Source organism: Panthera leo, chromosome B4 (genome assembly GCF_018350215.1).
Source record: "Panthera leo isolate Ple1 chromosome B4, P.leo_Ple1_pat1.1, whole genome shotgun sequence".
Classification (NCBI taxonomy): Eukaryota; Metazoa; Chordata; class Mammalia; order Carnivora; family Felidae; genus Panthera; species Panthera leo.
In genome coordinates this window covers 37,163,894-37,186,207 of record NC_056685.1, presented here as the reverse complement: position 1 = coordinate 37,186,207, position 22,314 = coordinate 37,163,894, and the positions used below count along the sequence as shown (strand labels likewise).

General features: G+C 49.3%; 1 protein-coding gene across 1 annotated transcript in view; it reads left to right on the top strand.

The window, feature by feature from the left end:
- IQSEC3 (IQ motif and Sec7 domain ArfGEF 3) overlaps positions 1–22,314 on the top strand; it is a 103,423-nt gene that overhangs the window by 34,231 nt on the left and 46,878 nt on the right. Inside the window, exon 3 of the mRNA XM_042948390.1 lies at positions 19,841–20,120. Coding sequence (XP_042804324.1) covers positions 19,841–20,120 — 280 coding nt within the window. The remainder of the gene's footprint in view (positions 1–19,840; positions 20,121–22,314) is intronic.

The window sequence follows — 22,314 nt, the reverse complement described above, 5'->3', positions numbered from 1 at the left end:
AGCAAGTGGCACTTTGGGATCCTTCAGTCCAGGGCTGAGGGAGGTGTGCTTGTTCCGAGGGTGACCAGGTAGGATCATGGAAGGCAAAGAGAGGGACCGAGCGCTGTGCCCATGCCCTGGGTGGTCTGTGAGTCAAGTTCTGTGCCCGGGGACATAAGAACAAGTAAGGCCACTTGCGTTCTGGAGGATCTCCCCATCTAGTTTCCAATTTCCAAATTGGAAATGGCTCACCTGGAAACTGGAAGTAGACAGAAATGGGAGAATGTGAGGGCAGGAGAGAAGAGAAAAGAGGACAGAGAGCAGAGTGGCATCAGGATGATCTTCGAGGAAAGAGACAGAGGGTCCTGGTTCCTTCCGATGGGCTGTCACTGTTCAGACACACAGCTGAGTCTTCTTCCTAAAAATCTCCTCCTTGGCAGGCGGGGAGAAGGGCTGTCTAGTCTGCCTCCCACCCCGTCAATCCAGCTCCATTCAGTAAGCATTTAATTGCTACTACCCAAGCACAAGGCATCATCAAAGATGGATGACAGGGTGCCCTCAAGCTCAGTCCTAGGGGTGTGGCAACAGGAATCCTTCCTTGGATTTTCCATGGTCATCCTTTCTCTCACTTCTCAGCCCTCTTATTCCTTCTCATGCCCACACCCCTCTGCCTGCCCACCTGCCCTGTGGCCCTGGACCCTGGTGGGAAGGGATGGGGGGGGCTGGTGTGCCATGTGGGAGAGAGTGACAAGTGTATGTGGGGCAGGGGAGGGGTGCTCCCCCATCATGGCTGCCAAGGGAATGGGCCTCTTTCTCAAGATTTGGAGTGGGAGGGTAGGAAATCTATTATCTTAGTTTTCCCTTGAAAAGGCAGGTGCCAAGGTGGGGGACAGAGGTGCTCTGGGAGGGAGGGTAGGGGGATGTTCGGTTATGGAGGGACTACCCTCCCGCAGCCCTCCCCTCTGGGTGGGACAGGGAGAATTACGCCCAGTTGGTCCAGACCTTCAGCTGTTGTCTGCCTCTGTTCCCAATTATTCCAAGTTGTTCTGTTTCATTTGTAGTTTCCTAGAGTGTATTTCTGCCTCTCTGTCTGTCTATTTCTGATGTCAGTTTCTCGGCTTCTCTGGGAGGAGGTCCTCTGGATGTTTTCTGACAGTCCAACAATGTATGTGTCAGTCAGTCTGTCTGTTCCTGGCTTCCTGGGGGGATTGCATCCTAAGAACGTTTTCTCCCATTAGACCCCCACATCCTTGCTCCTAACCCTATCTGTGACCCCTTTACACCCCCTTATCACTTTCCTTTAACCAGGTGCCCCACCTCCACAGAGCATAGCCTACACCTCCCCAGGAATTTCTCTGTGAGAACCTGCCAAAGTCAGAGATTGGGCTGAGGGCTAGCGTGGGGTTGGTGGGTCACAAAGCCCTCTGGGCCACCCTGGGAGATCCTGGGCTGGGCTGCAGGGCTCTGAGACAAGGTAGGCTCTTGTCAGTCTGGCTTCCCACCAGCTCAGCCAGGCTCCAGCCCAATCAGCCTCTGAATCTTCTGGGGATAAGCCCATTGGTCTGCACAGGAGACCCCAATAAGAAACCTAAGCCAATTGATCAGGTCTCAGGGTCACTGGGACCTTTGGTGTGTGACCTCAGAGCTGGCTCCCTGACATTCTTCTTCTGCACCCCAGCTGAAGCCAGTGGTGATCAAGATCAGCCCAACTTGAAGGGTCTGTCCTCTCCCTGCCCCACTCCAAGCTGTGGGACTTAGCAAGAATCCCTTTCTTAAGAACTCTGGACGAATCCCATGGAGGCCTCACGGCAGCTGATCACCCACAGCCCCATTGGTCAGACCAGTGGAGAGGAGCCGCCACAGCCGGAGGCAAACCCTCAGCCCAGAGGAGAGACTAAGGGGCCAGGAGAAACCCTCCCCCCTCCCCAAGAGACCGATAAGCCCCAGCCCTGGGTTGGAGGGTGGGCGTTGCTAGGACAACCTGCCCCAGCCACCTGAAGAGAAGCCTTGAGGGATGGGGTCAGGAGAAACTCTACCTTGGGATGTGGAGCCTGCCAGGGAGTGATACCCCAGGAGGTAGGAACACCCAAAGTTGAGCAAGTCTGGAAGCTGGGTTTCTGTAAGAAAGGAGCCAAGGGGTGGCATCAGGGACTGGGGGGCAATGGAGTAGTTATGGGGCTGGCAGAGGCCTCTGAGGGGATGGTGAGACCACCCGGGAATGGGCCTGGGTTCACACACACACCTCCCAACCCCCCCCCCCCCCCAGCCCAGGCAAACCCTCTGTGCTTACCAGGGCACTTAGGCCCTCAGGTGAGAGCTGGGTGGGGGGCGGCGTGGAACCCAGAGCCGGGTGCAGTAAGTGTGTGCCAGGCTCTTTCTTCCCCCTTCCCTACCTCCTCCCGCTGCTAGCTAATGACAAGGGCTTTATTCTAGGGAGCTGAATAGGCTAGTAATTGCAGCCCTACTTCCAGTTCCATCCCTCTCCTCCCTCTCACGCTCTCCCTGACAATGACCCTGGAACTGGCCAGCCACCACGCAGCATCCAACAGAATGGCAGCCCATTTGTCTCTGTGGGTGGCAATGGGGCCGAGTGGAGGAAGATTGCCTTCTATTAGTGTAATGAGAGGAGGCTTGTAAGGGTGGGGTGGCGGCTCAGCTAGGGGAAGCATAGGGAGGAAACAGAACAACTCCCTCCCCTGGGGAGCCCTGGGGAAGAAGGTACTCTGGGCCCCAGTGAACTCAATGACTCACCCCTGGTATTCTGTCCTACCTGCCCAGCCTTCCTCCAGGATGGAAGAGACACTAATATTTCTTGAACATGCCAGGTATGTTGCACTAAGCACTCTGAGTATTTTATCTCAATTCTGTGAGATAGCTGTTATTCAAAGTTTTAGATAAGGAATCTGAGATGGAGGGAAGCCCCGTGTCTTGACAGAGGGACCTTGCTAATCAGTTCTGGAACTGGAAGGTGAACTCAGGTCTAACTCCAAAATGCAACCACTTTCCACAGAGCTGCTGCTAGGGTTTTTTCTTTTTCTTTCTTTCTTTCTTTCTTTCTTTCTTTCTTTCTTTCTTCCAGAGCACAGGAGAAACCCTTCTAGGCATTTCTTTTGATCTTAAATAACATCTATTTTCTCTGATTATAAGTTATACTTGCTAGTTGTTGGAAATGTGGAAAATACAGAAATATAAAGAAGAAAATAATTGAATCCAGTTATATAGAATTAACCACTGTCAATATATTAGGGTGCAACCTTCCAGGGTTTTATTTTTCTAAGCACTGTATTTTACATTTTCCCCCCATAAAAAAAAAAAAAAAGATTTTGTAGCCTGCACTTCCCACTTAGTATATGGTGTCCAGAGAGAACCTCCCGCCCTAAGCAGCCTCTCCGAAGCCCCCATCCTTTCCTGGCGCTGGTCTGCACTGCTAACCAGCCCGCAGACTGGGCGGTGGGTGGCTGTGAGCTCTGCTGGAGGCTGCACTCTGTACTATATCCTTGAGGAAGGGATTTCCTTCCAAGGATGCTGTCTGGGAGAGCCCTTCGTTCGCATTGCTGGCGCCTCTGTCCCGCCTCTTGGCTCTCCCCAGCTGGCCTGGGGCATGATCAATGGACCAGCCAGTGTTTACTCAGCGATTACGGAGCAATTAAATTCTCAATCGATACAGTTTAGTCTTCAAACAGCTGGGCTAGGGAGACTCGGCATCACGCGCCAGCTCCATCAGTCACATCCCCAGCTCTGGCTCCGAGGCTGCCGGGAATCCTGCCCCACCCGCAGTGGAGAGGGTAGGGGCTCATTCTGGGACTGCGGAACTCTGTCCCCTCTTCCCTAGAGAAGCACAGAGAAGACACGCTTCCCTTCTAGGCCTGAGTGGGGCTGGAGGGTTGGCCCACCTAAGCTGCCCAGCCCCTAGGCTCTGGGGTCTCTGCCTCGGCACAACAAGAAGGCAGTGGGCAGCAGACAAGGCCAAGGGGAAGTTGTCTGGTCTCCTCAGCGTCCAGCGGGTAATTCCCAAAGGCCTTGGCAAGGGTTGGGATCATGTGACCTAACACAGTGCTCTGACAGTTCCCATGATGACCTGCCCTGGAATGGATCATCTCCTGATTGTGGGGCCCAGGTGGGATTCCTGAGGATTGAGGACATCAGTCTGGCCCAGAACACAGCAAACCTGGACTCAAGTGGCAAACAGCAGGGGGAGGGGCGGGGCTGCTCCTTCTTATTTGGGCTTTCTGAGCAGGTTAGGTTTGCTCATCAGTGTCCTGAGGATTTCTGTGTAGTTACGGCAGAATCTGCCTCAGCTGGGCTTTACACCTGAGGATAACCACAGGCAATGGCAGAAGAATTTGGTCCTGGAGCTAGAGAAACCTGTTCCCTGACCAACCACGTGGTCTGTCCCTTCATGTCCATGCTTTTTGTCCCATCTGTGTCTTCCCTGCCAGACTCAGGAGGCACAAAAGACAAAATAGATGTCAGAATACTTTGATACCCTGCTAGGGGATGGCCCCCACACCCATACCCCCAGTTCCAGAGAGTATTAGGAAAGCTTTGTCTTGTCATGGTTTTTGGCTTTCTGTTCAGTGAGTTTTCCTCAGCTGCAATGTGAAACTTGTGTTTGGAGTCAAGTATTTGCCCAGGCCGATTTCCTCATGTATTTTTCCCACCCAGTGATCCTCTAAGACCAGTCTCTTCATGAGACCTCCGTTGTCACCAAAGGGCATTTTCAAACTTCCCTGTCCACAGGCCTGGGCTGGGTCTGTGTCATGTGAATGAGGCCAGGCTTGGGCCCACCTTCAAAGAGCTGTGAGTTAGGACAGACAGCTTTCTGTCAGCAGTGTGTTGAGAGATGATTAGAGAATTCCTCTTCAGTCTATTATTTCTATTCTGTGTCCCTTACCCATGAGAGAGGGAAAGAGAACACTGGCTGTCAGCTAGTGAGCCCTTGCTACGTGCTAGACAGATATTAGCTTACTTAATTCCCACCAAAGGTTCATGAACTGCTTTCAGTCCCAGGTTCGAGGACAGAGTGAGGATCAGAGCTGATGAACGGCTTGTCTAAGGGCCATATCCCTGGCAAAGGGCGGAACTAGGATTTGAACGAAGTATCTTTTGCAGGTGCTGCCGCCAGTCAGGTGACCAAAGAAGCGGGGGGGGGGGGGGGGGGGGGTGCTCTCAAGCACAGGAAGTGAAAGCATGGTGGGGGAGTGAACAGCAGGCTCTTACTTCTCCTGCCACAGGAAGGGGGCTGCTTAGAGGGGGCTCCTCAAAGAAAGCCTGGTTTGTGGGTCAGCGACAGTGAAGGCTGGCCCTCCACCCTACAAATGAGGCTTTGAGGACTCTAGGCACCTGGAGGTAAACACATCAGAGCAACCAAGCTGAAGACAGGAATAACTGGGAGAATATCTTCAGGGGGAGAAAAAACCTCAGGCTTTATTATTTAAAGAAATAAACATAACTAAGTATACTACTCCCAGAACAAAATGAAAGCCACCACAAGGAACATCTAACCATCTCTGTTCCGCTGGTGTTCATTAATGCACAGTTTTGTCCAATTTAGGGAAAGAGATTCTTTTTTTCATTTCCCAGAAACTTCTTGTTTGAGTCTTTTGGGTATTCCTTTTTTTTTCATTCCCAGAAAGAGTAACCTCTCTTTGCAAGCCTGGAGATTTTAATTTTTTTTAAATTTTTTTTATTGTTTATTATTTTTGAGAGAGAGAGAGAGACTGAGAGAAAGCAGGGAAGGGGCAGAGAGAGAGGGAGACACAGAATCGGAATCAGGCTTCAGGCTCTGAGTGCTCAGGACAGAGCCCGACACAGGGCTCGAACTCACAGACTGTGAGACCATAACCCGAGCTGTAGTCAGCCACCCAACCGACTGAGCCACCAAGGTGCCCCAAGCCTAGAGATTTTTCTAACCTCACTCTTAAGCCTTTTTGATTTGGGTTTGTTTTCTCCTCTGAAAAGTCATCTTCACCCATTCATTTGTCTTTCAACCAATAACATGACCATGACAATAATTTATGATTTCAGTGAGTGTTTCTGATATATGACAAAAAGGGCTTTAAATCTGTTTCATCAAACCAAAAGAGAGGAGATCATCATAGTCTGCAGCAAGTGGTTTAATCAGACAAGGCGTTCTTAACGATTCTACTGCCTTTGACAGAGGCCTTGGAACAGCTTAAGAAAGGAGATTCTTAGAGATTTTGTGTGTGTGTGTGTATGTGTGTATATGATGATTAAAAAACCACAAAAAGAAAACAAAAACAAAAACCAGGAAAGACAGCTGTCTGTGAAGGAAGACTGGCATATGATGCTGTCCCTGACAGGCAGAAGAGCTAGCAGGAGCTATTGCTTTTGAACCAGAGGGTTTCTGGCTGGAAGGGACCCAAGTGATACACCACTCTTTATCACACAGATAGGAGACTGAGGACCGGAGGAAGGTGCCTTGCCCGAGCTCTCCCAGCTGGTGACGTGCCCAACAGGGTCTAGAACTCAGGCTTCCTGAAGAGCTGGGGCTTTCTACCACCAGCTCCATGCCTCAGTTTCCCCAGCTACTACATAAGGGGGTGAACCGTCTAATGTCCAGGGTCCCTGTGGCAGTAATTCTGTAAGAAGACACTCTGCCTTGGGCCGTGGCAGCAGGAGCACCCAGGAGCATTTACAAAGCAAAACAAAGGGCAAGTGGCATGGCAGGAACATGGGGGACAGTGGACCCAAGAAGCAGATGGGAACGGCAACATCCAAACTCGTGCGAGCACACATAAGAAAGGAGAAGCGTCAAGTGGGCCGGTGCACGGGTTCTTTCTCCATTCTACTGATTGTTAAAACACAAAAGGGAATTTTCAAAAGGAGGAAAGCCTCGCCTCACTCTGAGTCGTCCAGGCTCTCACAACCACCTTCTGTCATTTTCCCTGGTCCTCGCCCCACTCCCCGCATCCAAGGGCCTGTGCTGCCTGGGCGCTGGACTTTGTCCCCCGGGATGCTCCAGGAAAAACCCGATACCCGCTTCCCTTCTGCCATGCATGCAGCTTCCTTCATTCCAAGGACAGAAATGATGGAAAATGAAGGAAGTTTCGGTGGAAAGCTGGTCATAACCTTAACTAACATGTGTACAGGGTGCTCCGGGTTGTAAAACTCCTTCCCAACCATTCACCCATCTGATCCTCACCACAAACCTGTTAAAGGCCACAGGGGCAAGAATTACTGTGTCTGTTTTCCAGCTGGGGAAATAGGGGAAAGAAGCAACTTGTTCAGGTTCCAAAGAAGCTGACAGAGATCAAAACAAGCCCGCATAAAGAGAGGGGCTGCAACAAATGGGGGGCATTAAGGCCTGCTTCCTGCCTGTCACTGTTTGAATGCGCTGCCTCGGCCATGCTCCACCACCCACACAGAGTGGCAGGATCTCAGCGTGGTTCCCGTGTTCCACGTCTAGGCTGCAGGTTGGCAGGTTTGGAGAAGCGATTAGGTGACCCTGAGGTCCTCAGATTTCAGGGGACCTGGCTCACCAGAAACAGCATTATAAGAGACTTGTATATTACTATGAATTTATTAATTCATAATGAGCAATGATACCGGTGAACAGGATACTCACAATTACTGATTAATAACGAACTTAAAAATATGAGAGTCTCTTTTCTTCTCCAAGTGCAGAGGGGTGTGCCAGATGAGTTTTGTGGATGCCCTTCTAGGTTGGACAGGAAGATCTGAGAAGTGGGGAGGTAGTAAAATAGTACCCTGGGCTCGAAGATAAATTCAGGAAGACTTCAAGGAAGTACTAGAATGTGGAGCGGTTGAGAACACAGACAGAGCAACTCAAATCCAGGTCTAAATCCTGGCGTGGCAACTTACAAACTCTGTGACCTTGGTTAAATTACATAAACCTTCTAATCCTCAATTTGCTTACCTGTAAAATGGGGATAGCAGGAGCAGTTACCTCTTACAGTGGTTGAGGGGGTTAAATGAGATGATTCCTGGAAAGGTGCTTGGCATATAGGAAGTACTCAGTAAGTGCTATTTGAAAACTGGATTTTTCAGGAGCAGAGAGGGAGAAATCAATCAAGATCCAGGAGTCCCAGAGAAGGGACTAGAAACTCAGGTATGACTAGGAAATGTTTAGAAAGAATGGGCTGACTACTTTAGGAGATGAGGGTCTAATGGCAGAGCCCCTGGTATGGCAAGTAGGAGGGGACACACTACCTGGAATGTTGTTCAGAGTCATTGAGACATGCCCTTCAGAAAGAGGGTCTAGTCCCTCCTTTGGATGGCAGGTGATGGGCATGGAGAAGGAGGCATCTTTCAGATGTTTCTATTCAAGCCTAGCCTGGGACATAGGCTGCTGGAAAGAGCCCAATATCTGAATGAAAGAGAGACTCTCAGAATTAAGGGACCAATTTGGGGAAAAGATCAAAGAAGCTAGAGACCCAGATGAATGCCAATCCAGTGGGGCCAACCGGCCCAGAGAGTAGATTTTCTAGACATCAGGGCAGGAGAGGAAATGATTTCACCCAGCACCAGGCTGTCACAGTGCAGGCTAGGATGAGATTAAGAGCAGAGGCATTTTATCAGAAAATTCTTGCCAGCTGACACTTTGTCTGTTCTCTTAAGAAGAGGAAATGGGAGCATCTGGGTGGCTCAGTCGGTTGAGTGTACAACTTCAGCTCAGGTCATGATCTCATGGTTGGTGAGTTTGAGCCCCACGTCGAGCTCTGTGCTGACAGCTCAGGGCCTGGGGCCTGCTTCGGATTCTGTGTCTCCCTGTCTCTCTGCTCCTCCCCTGATCACACTCTCTCTTTCAAAAATAAATAAAGATTAAAAATTTTTTTATTTAAAAAGGAGGAAACGGTCGAACCCTTTCAGGGAAAGGTTTATGGCCTGGCACTGACCCCTGCCCTGCCTGGAGGGGTGGGTGGTTCCCCAAGCTGGGATCTCTGAGGCTTCTTCCCAAAGCCAGTGTGCCATGCATTGTCCCTTCATCCTAAACACGTTTGGAGAGACGTGTGAAACCCGCAGACATGTAGAAAATAGCACAGCCATTCTGATACTTGTGAGCTTGTGAAGGTTTCTTCGGTAGCAAGAACGACTGAAGCTAGACATTAGGAAGAACTTCAAGTCGGAAAGCAAAAGATAATGAAGGTGACTGAAAGGAAATAGGTCAATAATCTTGTTCCGTAGAAACTGGATGGATGGCCAGAGCAGCGTCCTACACTACTGGGCATTTGCCATTTCCATCTCTTGTGTCACAAGACTCCTGTTTGGGGTCAGCACACACCTGACTGCCACAGACACCTGTAGGCCATCGGAGACCTTTTCCCTGGCTTGTGGTGAAATTGAGTCTGTGAGGAGCTGGGAGAATGTCTTTCCCTGGAAATCGCTCAAGATCCAAAAAAAATCTGCTCTGCTGGGGTGAGGTAGGGCCGATCTGAGTGGGACAGGAGGAGGATGGAATAAAGGGACTTTATAGCCATGAGGAAACAAAATAGCTGGGCGTGGCCCAGCCTCTGGGATGTACTGTGTGTGTTGCGATCATCACCATCCCTCAGAGGGACCCAAGAAGGATTAGATGAGGTCTTTGCTCTCCAGGGAGTCATCACTCTTGAGCCAGAAGGTGAGGAAGTGCCACATGCCCAGATGAAAGAAGGAAACCTACATTTACAGGGCATCAGTAGGTCCCAGAAGCTTTATGGACATTGTTTTGTCAACTCTCCCAACAGAAGAGGAAACAGGCTCTGAAAAGTTAGGGAACTAGCCAAGGCCACACAACAAGTGAGTTGTTAGATTTTAAACCATGGTCAGTCTGGTTCTTCATCTCCCACTCATTATATCCTGCTGCCTCCCAGCCCTTATACCTCCTGGCAGGATTCTCTTGGCATCGTCTGTAACTCAGAGCTTCAGAAATTATGCTGTGCAGAAAAGAGCACTACTTTTCCATTTAAAGAACTCTCTCACAAGAACGTGAGAGAAAGATAGTTCAAGTTAAGGACTGTTCTTTATTCTGAAGTCACTTCCTTCCTACCTTTTCATATTCGGAAACAGAATGAGGTTTTTGCTTTTTTGTTTTCTTGTTTGAACAGAATAGCATGTTGGAAATCCTAAAAAGGAAAAAGATAGTTGTTCATTATATAGGGCTTACTGAGCATTTTACACACCTTAATTCTCTACCTTAATTCTCCCATAGAGAAGAAATCGAGGCACAAGGTTAAGCAACTTGCCCAAGGTCACACAGCAAGTCGATGGCAGAGCGAGCGTGCAAAGCCAGGCCGTCTGGCATGGAGTCCTACCTGCTGCAGCGCTGTCCCCATCTGTGCACTGGCCAACATTGCCTGTGGCCTCCTGTGTTCCCTCCTCTCAGGGACCCCAAAGCACTCACACCTTGGACCTGGCTCCCAGCTGGCTCATGGGCTGATGTCTTTCTTGAGTACACCTCTCCCAGCATCACTTATGTGGCTCCTGAGAGTCACCGTGGCCCATGGTAACATACCTAGACCATGGTGGTGGTGGTGGGGCGGGGGAATAGGTCCTTAAAGAATGAGTCCATTTTCTTTCCTAAAAGTCTTCCTTGCTGAGACAATGGGTGCAGCTCAGCTGCGGCCAGATCCCTGCCATCTTTTCTGTCCTGCCAGCATGGAGTTGCAGGCCATTGCCCTTGGAGAAGGACCTCCTGACCTGTGTGGGGTCTGCAAGATCTCGAGTGTTCCCGGACCTGCCCCGTGAGCACACTATGCAGGCTTGGTGCTGCTGCAAAAGCAGCCACCGCCACTTATGTAAGGACAAGGAAGAAATTTGCCCCCAAGGAAAAGCAGGAAATAATAAACACAAATTCAGGACAAAGATTCCTTAAGAGGAGAAGGAATATGTGAGGTGTCAAAGGCTTCTAATGTGCCATTTCTTGAGCTGGGTACAAGTGAAGATTTTTCTTTACACTTTATACATATGTCACTCATATTTCCATATGTAAAATGGCTCATAATAAGAGAAAAAATTAAATAAAATCCAGAGTTTCACCAGGCTGTAAATACGAAGTGTTGCCTGCACTGGCTGTGTGACGACTTTAGGCTGTGTGTCCAGAGATGGTTTTAAAGGCAGTGTTTCTGGAGCTTCCTTGCAGGGTTGGGTGCCACGAGGATGTCAGGCGTGGGAAATGTCTTCTCTTAGGGACGATAACACAAGCAGACATAAACGGTGAAGAAATCTGAGGTGCATTTAGGGGTACAGTGAGTTCTGTGTCTGGGCTTAGAGAAACATGCATTTGTGAAATTGTGTGTTGTGTGTCAGGGAAGGGGCAGAAAGCAGGTAGGATGTCCTTAGAGCCTGGTTTTGTTACCAGATCTATGCCTATTTGTGAGAAAATAAAATGCTCAAAATATTAGGATTCCAGTGGCAAGAAGATGGCATTAATCAGTGTGCTCAGTTTAGGAGCCTGTGAGGGAGGTGTCCAGAGGAAACTTCTAGATGAGATTTCCCTGGAGCACAGCAGGTTCTGATGTGCCCAGGTGCTGCTGTTCCCTTGTGGGGTGGGCTGAGTAGGGGAGGCTGATGCCCACACTGGACATCTGGGGACAGTCTGCCTGGGCTGCTTCTGTGACCATCCTTGAGTGCGCACCACGGTACTGTGGGCCTGGATATGGGGAAGGCACAAGTCCAGAGGACTGTGGTTCCTTTGACAGGAAACCCCTAAAGACAAAGCAAACCAGCCAGCACTTTTTTGGAACAGCTATGAGACCAAAGCCCAGAGTCTCCAAGGAGCTGACAAGAGAGAGCATCACTTACTCTCTCAGGGCCCTTGGGAGAGGGGAAGGAGAAGCATCTGTCACAGTCAATGAATCCAGGGCAGTTTCTGCAAGTGGATGAACCCAGAAAGCCACAGCTGCCCTCCTCCAGGGGTTTCTATTCTGAGACCTGGCTTCCAGCTTGGATAATGGAGGTCAAGGAGCCATGGGCTGGGGCAGGTGCTGCCATGGATTAAATGACGTAAAGGAAGTAAAGGGAGGCTTATGCTGTGTCCTTGGGTGTTGAGGGCAGAGGAGCCAGAGCCCAGCCACTGGGCAGGGATGGTGCAGTGTGGGCCTGGGGCCCATGGAGAGGAAAGGAGAAATGGAGAAAGCTGAGCCTCTCCTTCCTTCCAGATGTCAAAGCATTTTGCAGAGACTGTCCATTTCATGATGAGGAGACAGAGGTCCAGAGAGAAGTGGCATGCCCAAGGTTATACCAAATGCTGCAGGCAGAAGCCAGATTGGACCTTGACTCACAGCCCAGTGTTCCTTCCACCACCTGGAGTAGCATTTTCTAGCCTGTCCTTAGAATGAGTACAGAGCGACTCTGTTTCCAGCACTGGCCCTCTGTTCACCTCAGATTTCCCCAGTACTATCTGGGACCCAGAAGATGCTTGGCTTTCCTTGCTTGGTGCCTTTATTCTGACCATCTACGATCACCTTATTGATTCAGACATGGGAGATAAGGAAGTGTTTTAGTAAAGGCTGAAAAGTCTCCAGATGTGAGCCATGTTGTTAGCTTTTTTCTGCAAAATGCCTAGTTTCTTTGTCCCAAAAGCACTTTAAGAAAGGCAGGCAGGGGCACCTGGGTGGATCAGTTGGTTAAGCATCTGACTTTGGCTCAGGTCATGATCTCACCAGGTTGTGGGTTCAAGCTCCGCATTGGGCTCTGCACTGACAGCTCAGAGCCTGGACCCTGCTTCGGATTCTCTGTCTCCCTCTCTCTGCCCCTCCCCCCCCCCCCACTCTCTCTCTTTCTCTCTCTCTCTCTCTCAAAAATAAGCTTGAAAAAAAAAAAAGAAAGGCTGGCAGAGTTTGGGCTAATGTAGTGCAATTGGTCAGGACTTCTGGAGATTCTTCCCACATGAGGAATCCTTTAGCCCCCCCAAACCCTCCTAGCAAGGTCTCTAGTAATCACTGCTTTAGCCTTGCACAGATGGGAAAACAGCCTCCCTCGGCCACCCACCAGCACCAACACCAACAAGCCCCTCAGGAGGTGGGCCTCTAGGTGCCTCCTCATTCCTTTCTCCACCTTCATGCCAAAGGCCATCACTCAAGCCAGCCTCCGGTAGGGCAGCATGGACCTAAGTGCCCTCTCCTGGCTCTTGCACAGTTCTCCAGTTACCTCCATCCTTCCAGCTCCTGGCAGGGGGCGACATGGCTTTGCCTGGGAGCCCAGGGAGGACACTCACTGACCTGAGTCAGCTCCCTGGCAGAGGCTGTATGAGCACAGGGTCCTGCCAGGTGCATAGAAAGGCTGTATTTCCAGGACACTTGGGTGGCTCAGTCAGTTAAGCATCCAATTCTTGATTTTGGCTCAAGTCACGATCTCATGGTTGCTGAGACTGAGCCCTGAATCTGGCTGTGTGCTGACAGCACAGAGCCTGCTTGGGATTCTCTCTCCCTCTCTCTCTCTACCCCTCCCCCACTCATGGGTGCACTTCCCTCCCCCCCAAATAAATAAATAAACTTAAAAAAAAAGAGGCCATATTTCCCGTTGTGGTCAGCATACCAGCCTATCTATGAATTAATTTTACCTTTCTCACTCTCTTTGAAAGGAGATATTCACATCCCCACTTTGCAAATGAGCAAACTGAGGTACAGAAAAGTTAGGTATCTTGCCCAAGTCAGCTAACGAACAAGTTGCAGAACCAGGGGCCTCACTCCACTCAAGCTCTCTTACTTGTGAACAAGGATGCCGTCAGTGCTAGGATAACAGTAAACAGTGTCTGAAAGCTCTCAGGTGGGTGGTAGCCAAACACTTTGTCTGTACGACCAGAGCTGCCTATGGCCCTTGGCACAGTCTTCAGCGTATGGCAGATAATCTGTGATCATGTCTCCAGAATAGTGTTTTTAGCCTGGGTCTATGGAGTCTCTAAGGCCTCAGAATGTGAAGGTAAAATTTGGCATGTATGAAATCATGTGCATTTTTCTGGAAAGAGAGCCCAGAGTTCTTTCAAGGTGTTTCAAAGTTGTTGGGAAATGGGAAAGGTTCTACAGGTGTGTGGGCAGGCAGACCCAGGTAATCTTTGCTGTCTGGAGAAGAAGGAAGAAGAAAGAAAAGCTGGTTATGTCACTGATTTGGTTCTCTGGGAAGCAGACTCTGAGTTGAGGGTGCTGAATGTTTCCTAGAGGATGTGCTTGGGATCAACACAAACGGAAAGGAGGGCAGGAACATAGCACGGGGCAAAAGAAAAAGTCCAAGTGACAGAAGTCCAACAAAATGCTCAGCCAGTCCCAGGTGAGCTCTGAAGGGAGAATGACCTACCAAACTTGCCCCATGTTAAGTAACAATGGCTGAGCCTTTATATACCCGCCGCAATCAGTCACTGGATTCCGACAGCTCTGGGAAGGACGTGACTTTGGGCCAAGGAGACACTGCCTTTGAGACACTCCCTGAAGGAGCTGAAGGGGCTGACAGCAGAGGGCAGTCTCCCAGAGCTGGGCAACAAGTCATTCCTTGAAGGAGAGTCTGGGTGGTGCATCACTGACCCTACCTCAGTACCTCTGCCCTTGGGAAAGTAGTAGAGATTAAATGATGTCCATCCATCGACCTGTCCAGCCATCTATCTTTTCATTTAACATTTATTAAACATGTCTTATGAGCCAGCCCGCTGTGATTGCACTGGTGATAAAAAGATGTACATGGCATAGTCTAACAGAGAGAGACACATCAATGAATAATTAGAACACAAAGTGGTCATTGCTGAAATAGAGGCGAGTGCCAAGAATTATGAGAGCACATTGGAGGGTGGGACTGATTCTTCCCAGGGGCAATGAGAGTGCGTCCTGAAAGAGTTGACAAAGCAGAGAAAATGGGGGTGGGAGATTAGGATCATGGAGAGAAAACATCTCAAGGCAGAAGAAGGTTATTGAGAGACATAGTGGTCTGAGAGGGCTTGGCAGATTTGGGGAGAACTTCAGTGTGCACAGAGTGGGTGGATCACTTGGTGGAAATGTGGCTGGAAGGGGAGGTTGTAGTAAGATCACAAGTGCTTCAAAGTCCACGCTGGTGGACCTCATCTCAGGAGTATTGGGAAGTCACTGATGGGTTTTGAGCAAAGTATTGGCATTAAAGTATGTACATTTTATGAAATCAGCTTTGATAGCAGCAATGATAGGATGGAGTGGTCACTAGAACTCCAGGGGAGTCATATATATGCCATGCTCTCTGGGCCCCTATCATCCCTCCAAGCACATCCCTCAGCTTCCCACGTAGGTGACACTCTTTGATGTGATGTTCAGTCCCAACACACAGGTCATTCTGGTCTTGGGCACATGTAGTATTCCTCTGAGCAACTGCTATTCCCCCAATTTCTCAAAGACTTTCATTTGCCATGCTCAAATCCTGTCTTTTTCTCATGTGTGGAATAACCCCCATTCATGGCCTGAGTCCTTGTATGTTTATTGGTCTAATGTCATATGGGTGCCACCAAAGCCTTCTCAGAACCCTCTTGTTTTGGTGCCACCTACATTCTTTTTCCCTTCTCAAGTGGGTGTCCCAACCCAGGAAAGATTCTTATGACTAGCATCTCCTTTATGTCATCAGTCACACTAAGTTTCTCTAGGCTAGTGGGCTGCCATTCAAGGAATCTGTTTCTGTACAGCTGGATAATGAGCCCAAGATAGCTAACATCACCAGCCTCTCTCCCCCCTCCTCTCCCTCTCTTCTCCTTACAAGAATCTATGCAGGTCATGGAGTGAATACCATTCACATGATTCCTGTCCAAGTGCCAGGCTGCCTGAAATATGACCCACTGGGGACAGCAGCTTCATGATGTCAGGTCAGCCCAGTAAACTCTAGACACTCAAGGGGACACAGCCTGTGTCTTGCAAAGTGTGATGTTCTGGGCATTGGAACAATGGGCTTACGGTTCCATAAGAGACTGGGATTGAAGTAGGTGATCTCTAAGTTGAAGTATATGGCCTTCTAGCTGCAACAGCTAGGATGAATATTCTAAACTCTTTCACTGGCCCATTTTTATAGATGGGGTACAGAGAGGGAAAGAGAGGCTGGGAACATTCTTTTGATGAGAAGTTTTAAGTACTCAGTCCTCTACAGCTCCCTGAAAAGTGACTACAACACAGATCCACACAAGGAGCATTGGACAAATGTCTGCCTAGGGCATACCTCATATTGTGACTGGTACAGCCAAGGAGACTTCCTGTAGGTGGTAGATGTGTATGGATTCGTCAGAGGTGATGGATCCCATGATTTGTGATCCCCAACATCAAGGTCCTTCACTGTGTTGTTGCTCCAGTGGGTGGAGAACAAGGGTGGGAGGAAGCCTCTGTAAGCCAATTGGCCTTTGCTTCTCTCCCTAAAGACCATGGGAGTTAGTCTGGAGGTCTGGGAAAGACCATGAGCTATGATGGAGAAACCTTACTGTTTGTTTTGTGAAGGTTGAGGAGGGCTAAATGTTGAGAACCCCTTCTCCTTCCACATAGAAATTCTCCATGCTGTTTTTCTGGGAATTCCTTTGAGACTCCATGCTGTAGGTTTCCAGCTCCAAATACTGCCACCACTGTGGTCATCATTTATCAAGGACTACTGTGTGCCAGGCACTGTACTAAGTTCTTTGCAAGCTATATTTATTCCTCACAGCAACCTTGCAAAGGAGTTAGGATGCCTGTTTTGTGGAAATAGAGGCACAAGGAGGTTAGGCAACTTGCCCAAGTTCACATAGTAAGTAGCAGAAAGAGGATTCTAACCCAGGTTTTCCTGACACCAAAGCCCATGTTCTTTTCTCTGTACTGTATAATCTTAAACTTTGCCATATTGATGACATTAGTTCTGAGTCTCCCATAGCTACTTTATACCACACAAGTGAGTGGAGAAGTCTAAGGAGGGAAGGCAAGGACAGAGTCCTCTTTCTAATACTTTTCATCATATACTCGGGTTGGGGGGGGTGTCATAGTCTCTCAGATCCCTTTGCATAGAGGTGGGCAAAGGCAGAGTTGGTTCCATCAGCCAGACAGTCTGGAACCTTGGGGCTGGTGGGCCTTGGTGGACTGGCTTTGGCACTGGAATCCAAGCTTCCAGAATTCCAAGCTTAGAGATAAGTAAGTTCTCATCATGTGACAAGTAAGGAAAACTGACACAGAAGGATGAACAAATTACCCAAGCCACAGAGCTAGTTAGAAGCATTATGTATGCATCAGTGTATGCGTTGGTGTGTGTGTGTGTGTGTGTCTGTGTGTGTGTTGGGGTGTGTGTGTGTGTGTGTGTGTGTGTGTACGTGCATGCATGCATGCATGTATGTGCATGTGCTAGAGATGACAGTGAGGGGTCTCCTAACTCCCAGGCCCTATGAATGAGTTCAGGAGATAAGGCCTTGGAGTCTGTCTATATTCAGAGGGGTGGACCACAAAGAAGGCTATTTTTAAAGTCTGTTTTGGTTTAACACAAGTAGTTTATTTGGGATAAGGTGACTCCAAGAAATGCCAGTGTGGGGGTGGGGGATGAGACACAGAAGAGAAGGAAGCCAATACATGTTCATTAATGATCAGGTCATGGCTTTGGCCACTGGGCATTTTTGGGAAATGGCATGGAATGTGCCTTGGAGTTATTCTGCTCAAGGGATGAGAGGCCAGAGTATTTATTCACCTGCCTTCATCATCACTGGTTGAGTATTGTTATTGGGGGGCATCAACTCCTCCAGAACCTCTTGCCAAGCAGACTCCCACAGTAAAAGAAAGCATAGGGCTATTTTTAAAGGTGTTTGTAGTCCTGAGTAGCCACCAGTTCTCTAAAGATTCTGGAAAACCTTTTAGGGTGAAGAGGCTTGGGCATTAGCACCAAGAACAGTCTGGAGAAGAGATGTATGTATGAGACTGAATGGTGCCCCCCAGGCCCTGGAGGCAGGTTGTGATAGAAGAAGGAAGGGCTATATCTGTGTGCCCTATGGGAAGAATGGGTAAGTCTTATGACAAGATGAGTTGCAGTCAGATCTTCAACCAGTGAAAACTGGTGAAAAAAAAACCATATCAGATAACTAGAGCTCATCCAACTATACAACTCGATTAATGGCCATACAGAAAGTGATGGAGGAAAGAATCATGCATATAGAGGGTTTCCTTAGGGAGTTTGGGGCTCCTTGTTGCTAGGGCCAGCCAATGCGCTCTCCTTTATGGGAGCAATGAGGCCAGGAGTATGGGGAGGATAGATGGAGATTGAGTGGAAGGGTTCGCCACTCATCCTTGGTTATTCTAGTACCAGGAGGCTCCAAAGTTGGGTGAAAGCAACACGAAGAGGTCTCTTTTTTGCCTGTTGATTTGGGGGCACCTTACATGGAGGCAAAACTATAAAGGAAAGAAACCCTAAGTATTGCCTGGCTCTTGGGCCAGGGTCACCCCACCTTCTATAAGAAAGGGAGATTGGAGGGCTGGACTAGGTGACATTAGGGTCCCTTCTAGTCCTGATCTTCTATCTCTGTCTGCTGTCCCTTGACTCTTGCTCTCCCTTCAATTCATCCATCAACAAGTATTAACTGAGCACTGATCATCTGCCCAGCATTAACTGGGGAGCAGGAATAAAATAGAATATAGGTCCTGGACTCTAAGAGGCAATAGATGGGGGACATGAGTTAACACTGACTGAGCACTTATTCTGTGCCAGGCAGTGTGCTAAACACCGTATATATACTGACTCCTCTGCCCTCACCATAACCTGATAAAATAGGTACTAGTACCTCCACCATACAAATGAGGAAGCCAGAGATGGGCTCAGAGGAAAAGCAACTTAACTGAAGCCACACGGTGGTAGAGTATGGATTTGAGCCCGTGCTGTAGCCACGATGCTTCTGCTCCTGGGAAATAGAGATAGACTCTCTAAGTGCAGCTCCTAGTGTGCTAGCAGACGGAGCAGTCAAAGCTGGAGTTGCTTGGGAAGGCTTTATGGACAGGTGGCTTAGCACTTGGCCTTGAGGGAAGGATGGAACTAGGAGACTGGCCAGGGAGGGGAGCAACCTGAGTGTATTAATTCCCCAGGGCAGGCTGGGGTATGACGGCTCCAGTTAGCAGGTATCTCCTTAGGGTAAGGAGGTGGGCAGCAGCTATGGCTCAGCCTCCTGGGGGCTCCATGGGAGGGGAGGAGAGGCCAGGAGCCAAAGACAGATCTTCCCCTAGACCCAGCAGGGCAACCACCCTTCTCTTCACAGACCCAGTCCTAAAAAGCTGGTGTCCGCCTGGCCTGGAGGGGCTTTATGCTCAGACCAGGCCTGTAAGCATCACTCCTTCCCCACAGTCATTTGGGCAGCATAAAGATGGAGCTGGTTCAGTGTGTGGATCAGCTTCTTTCCAGCTGCCTAAGCCACTGGCCAGGGAACCAGACCACTGATAATGATGATAGTTAACACTTACATTTAGCAAGGACCCTGAGCCAGGCACTGTCTTAACTTTAGCTAATGTAAGCCTTCCAACATCCTTATGAAGTAGGTACTATTACTGTGCCCATTTTATAGATGGGAAAACAGAGGTACAATGAGGTTAAGCAGCCTGTTCAGGTTCCCATAACTAATAAGAGTCAGAGTCCAGATTCCAACCCAGGAAGTCTACTCCTACCTACTCTGCTGTACTGCAGAGCAGAGGTTCTAAGCAAGCAGAGGTTCATGAGCTCTGATCATAGCTGCTCCTTTCCTCTGCCTGGGATACCCTCTCCAAATTCAGGCTCTCTTCCTTGCCTGAAGCTCTTCCCTGCCAAGGTAGCCCCTCCCTAGAGGTGACTTCAGGAGGCACCCCCAAGCCCCCACCACTAGGAAGGCCCATCGCTGCCTGAAAGGCCAGGCCAGAGTGCCCAGTCTCTCTCCTCACCCCCACACCCACATGCACCCTGTCCCGCTCCCCCCCAACCGAGCACCGTTGCCTTTTGTTCACAGCGATGGCTCCTGTGCCCAGGCCGGTGGGGGCATGGAGGACTCCGTGGTGGCAGCGGCGGCGGTGGCAGCCGGCAGACCCAGTGCCCATGCCCCGAAGGCTCAAGCCCAGGAGCTGCAGGAGGAGGAGGAGCGGCCGGGGGCGGGGGGTGCCTCCCCGAGGGCTGGCTCCCACCGCGCGGCCTCCCCCGGCCGGCAGCAGCCTGCCTTGGCGACGGCGCTCTGCTCCCACGCCCCTAACGCCTCCGATTACGAGCTCTCCCTTGACCTAAAGAATAAACAGGTACCCAGGGCCTCCAAGGGGGGCGGGGAGGGTGGTGAAGGGGCCCTGCCTTCGGGGGCTATCCAGGGTATCTCCCCACTTGGGCCCACCTCTGCTGTGCTGTAGGCACGCCTCTTTTGCCACTAGTTCTTCCAAATTGAGCTAAGTGTTCTGCCCATCCCTGTAGCCCAGTTTGTCAGGCAAGCAGCCTTAACAGGGCCTGGGCCACACCCTTGCAATGCCTGTCCCTTAGGCAGCGTGTCCAGAGGTCTGCTCCTCTTGCCATGTGCAGGATGCCTAAATTGCCCTCACAAATGTCTAAGCAGGTGGCCCACTGTTCTCTGGGGAAGCCCCTACTTCCACTGCTGCTTAGAAGAGATAGCCCACTCACATGTCCAAGTAGCAAGCCCCATGTGTAGGCACACTTAGGTTCAAATGAGATGCAAAGATGGTGGTCTCCTCTGGGTAGACTGAGGATTCCCAAGATAAACCAAAGTCCCCTATTGGAGAACAAATTCCATTTGTGTGTGTGTGTGTGTGTGTGTGTGTGTGTGTGTATACTCATGTGCATATGCTTAGAGAAAGATATCATGACTGAATTTTGTTAAGAAAGAGCATTGAACTTGGAGCCATAGACATAGGATCCACCCCTTGGTCTCGCTCTAGTTAAGTCTGTGACTGGGAATGCCAGTTAAGCACTCCGGGCACTGGTTTGAAATTGGGAATTAGACCTTGAATCATCTCCAAATGTGTAGGTTTTAAAGAAACATTCTTAACTCCATGGACAAAGTGGGTTTGGGGAAGGAAAGCTAGTAGAAAGGTCACTAAGACTGAATCAGGCCAAACCAACTTCATTTCTTTCCTTCAGCATCAAGGTCGGCTGGAGGTGGAACATCTGGTTTTCAGTAAAGTATTTAACAAAATCTCCCATGATATATATGTGGACAAGATAGGAAGTGAATCGGATGACAATATAGTCAGGTGGGTTGTTTTCAAACAGAATTCTCAAAAAACGTTGGTTTTTCCATCCATGCCGTTTCCTGGTGCCTTGAGTGGTGCACTGTCCTTGGTCCTGTTCAGTTCAACCATTTTTGACAAGGCACTACTTTCTAGTGACACAAAGCTAAAGGGAACAGCTAATACCTTGGTGATAGAATCCAAGATTTTGTAGAAATCTCATCCAGACATAAAGATTTAAATGCAAAAGTCTAAATGAAGCAGGGAAAGAGCTAAAGTTCTGCTCTTAGCTTTGAAAAGCCCACAGCATTAGTATAAGATAGGCAGGCTTGGTCCTGGGAGAGAGAACTTGTGGCTTCGGCTGACTGTAAGCTCAAGATGAATCAATAACCAGTGAAATGGCTGCCAGAGAAGTGAGTATAGCAGCCTTCACAGGAGGGTGGATAAGCCTCAGTATAGGGGAGCAGCTGGCTGGAGCCCCACACTGGTTTCTGGTCAGGGCCTGTCTGGAGCCTGTCCTTGGTTCTTGGGGCTTCATTTAAGACAGAAGTAAGAATCGTGAGGATTCCAAGGTTCTCCTAAGAAGGAAAATAGGATTGGCTGGAGTCATATGGAGAAATTGTAGACGTGAAAACAAGTTTTAAATATGGAAGAGCTGGCATGTGAAAAACGGATTTGATATATTTTCTATCATTCCAGTCAAAAATAGTGGTACTAACGTATGAAAGCTACAGAAAAGGAAGCTTTTAGCTCAATTAACAATTAGAGCTGTTAAAAATATAGAAAGTCCTGCTTGTGAGGTAGTGAGTTCTGTGTTACCGGGAATGCCCAGGCAGGGGCTGGAAGACAGTCCATCTGGAACACTAAGTGTGATGTGGGTGGTCAGTTGGCCCAGATAAGAAGTATTCTCAATTCCACATGACTATGCTCCTTGAGGACAGAGATCATGTCTTACCCATCTTTGTACCCTTCCCCCAGCATCTAGCAGAGTTTCTTGAACATAGTAACAGCCCTCTGAGTGAATAATTTTTGAACAACTATGATGTGCAAAGCAATAAGAGAGTGGGGTAACAAAGAGAAAAAAGTGCTCCCTACTTGCCCCCCCCCAAAATTGCAGTGCAATTTAACGAATATCTGGTGACTAATACCAAAAGAAACCTGTACTTCAGCTTAGGCAGGAGAGTTAGTTTAATTCTGACTGACTAGGTGGCATATGGAGAGCGATACAGGCTTCTGATTGGCATCATGGGCCTTTTTA